Source organism: Gadus macrocephalus, chromosome 11 (assembly GCF_031168955.1).
Source record: "Gadus macrocephalus chromosome 11, ASM3116895v1".
In the NCBI taxonomy this organism is placed as follows: domain Eukaryota; kingdom Metazoa; phylum Chordata; class Actinopteri; order Gadiformes; family Gadidae; genus Gadus; species Gadus macrocephalus.
The window spans coordinates 9,901,685-9,904,184 of record NC_082392.1 but is presented as its reverse complement, the minus strand read 5'-3'; the positions used below and the strand labels follow the sequence as shown (position 1 = coordinate 9,904,184).

At 43.0% G+C, this 2,500-nt stretch overlaps 1 protein-coding gene across 1 annotated transcript in view; it reads right to left on the bottom strand.

Annotated features, from left to right (window-relative positions):
- Positions 1-2,500, bottom strand: part of bcl3 (BCL3 transcription coactivator) — a 21,320-nt gene that overhangs the window by 18,025 nt on the left and 795 nt on the right. The window contains exons 1-2 of the mRNA XM_060064174.1: positions 2,283-2,500; positions 1,238-1,361 (exon numbers count right to left, since the gene is read on the bottom strand). The exon at positions 2,283-2,500 is cut by the window's right edge and continues 795 nt beyond it. Of these exons, the coding sequence (XP_059920157.1) occupies positions 1,238-1,361; positions 2,283-2,500 (342 nt within the window). The remainder of the gene's footprint in view (positions 1-1,237; positions 1,362-2,282) is intronic.

The window sequence follows — 2,500 nt, the reverse complement described above, 5'->3', positions numbered from 1 at the left end:
CTCAAGCATGCCTATCATTGCTTTTTATGCATTTATTAATCACATTTAGTTGTATGTGTACTCCACAATATTAAGTGCATGATGGTTAGCCTCTCCAAATGGTCCTCTGAATGTGTAATAATGTACATGCATGCTGCCGATGTGTTTGAGGCTTGTTATGGGCTTGACATTAGGAATCATATTTATTCCTGTTACTTTATGTATTTCATGCCGTAACGGCAGCCATAACTTGATTTCAGAGCACCGCTCGGCGCTCCCCATGGGCCGTGGTCACTAGTTACAGCGCTGCCTTCGTCATCGCCATGTGATCTCAGCAGCACATGGATGCAAATGACACTGATATTGCATTAAGCCACAATGGTGTGATAGATTCCTGGACATGCGGGCGCCGGTCACATGACTGCAGGTGCATTGGTAGTATCAGCCATCTGTCATCTGACTCAGTGTGTGTGTGTGGGCTGTTTTCAACCGTGCAAGGTGCCCAAGCATGACAGTTAACATTTTTGTTGAGAGGATTCTTGAGAAATGTTCATTGTTTTGTCGATTGCTTAACGTTTCACATGCCCACCACAATCCAATCACCAACTAAATTATACTTTTGTGGGATCCATTGATAGAGATATTATGGAAACCAACACACAAACACACACACACATTTAGCCTCCACTGTGACTTTAACATATTAAAACATCCAGATGAGTGGACGGTTGTAAAACAGAAGACAAAGGTGATTGTATCAGGCCGTCCCCGGAACTGAATGATGATGTTTCAGCTAGTCACTCAATCAGGGTTATATTATTACAGAATACAGTGGTCCTACGGATCAACGCTTGTGAAATATGGAGCAGTTTCAATATGAATGTACAAAAAAATTAAATGGGTCACAGTGAGTAGCTTTCAAACCCTGTGAGTAAGTGACACGTCAAACTGTACACCTAATTATATAACTTTTGGAAGTAGCCAATCTAGCAATATTCTGCTTATGATTGTGTGTTTTAAAGAAAAAATTGTGATTTACTTCATAAAAGAAATTTGGATAGATCCTAGTTCTATAATAAGTAGTATGATGGATCCCCTGATACAGATTTGTGTATTTTGTGTGTGTGCACGTGTGTGTGTGGGTCTGTGGTGGGGGGTGAAGACAGGGCAAATGAGTGTTGCTGATTCATACGATATGATAGGATCATTTTTCAAAGCAATACATTTCCAGCCTTAGATGAAAAAAACAACAACATACGTGTCTCCATCCTCGTCCTGGTGCATCGCCATGGCAACGTTGGAGACCAGAGGATGGGGTAGGGGTGGAAACCGTGGCAAAGAGGTATAGAGGAAGCTGTCAGAGTTCCTTGGGAAAGTGGGACCTGCTCATAGAGTGACAGAGCAGGAGTGAGAGGAAGAGAAAATGATAGAGAGAGCAGGAGAGATGAAGAAGAAGGACAAAAAGTAGGTATATTGGGCAAATGTATAACGGCTCGTGTGCGTGCACTTGTTTGTGTGTGTGTGTGTGTGTGTGTGTGTGTGTGTGTGTGTGTGTGTGTGTGTGTGTGTGTGTGTGTGTGTGTGTGTGTGTGTGTGTGTGTGTGTGTGTGTGTGTGTGTGCGTGTGTGTATGCGTGTGTGCGTGTGTGTGTAAGAGATAAGAAACGGCTGGTCTTTATCAAGGTGTGTATGTCTATGTTGGCGTTTGGTGGAGGGAAAAGCAGCTAGAGCTGACCCACTGAGCTACTGCTAAGATGATGAATATAGAAACCGTATGCCGATGATGACTAATAATTGATTACTAGGAGTATGGAGCCTTGTGAAAGATGCAGGATATGTGAATCTGCACATATGCAGAACTATTATGACAGCTTGAAAACTCCTCTTGCGTCGATTTCCCTATACCTAGAAGAGTGGTAATTTTTGATTAACAAATGCTGCATAGGAAAGATTGTTCCATAAAATTTACAATTAGATACCTTGACATGGGACAGTGGGTCAAAAGCCAGCATGTTGAGCAAGAATAACTTCAACTGAGTATACCACACGTTGTGGTTTCAGCCAAGACGTAAGATACACCGTGTCAGACCACAGGCTAGTGTGTTTTCAAATTACTTCAAAATGACAATCATCTGACACCTTCTCACTTTATACATTGACCGCTAGGTGAAGGTAAAATAAGAAGGGATCATCATTTGTTATTCATAGCTATATGCGTAAAATGAGCCAGTCATTTAGCAGCGAGTCTTACAAATGATCAAAAAAGGGAAAGCGAATCATTCCTTCAACAACATCCACCCCTACCATAATATGTGTGTGCATGGCCCCCGTAAAACACATCTGGAAACGGTGCAGCCGGCGGCTCCAATCTTGTGTACTTTGGTGCTGCAGCTGCTGCTGGCGCTGCTTCACTGCTCGCCCTCCTCACTCTACTCTCGAATACTCTCAAGGATTCTGCAGGACTCTGCCTCGGCGTTGTGTCCGTGTTTTCTGTGAGGAATTGGTCTCTCGTGTCTGGTAGA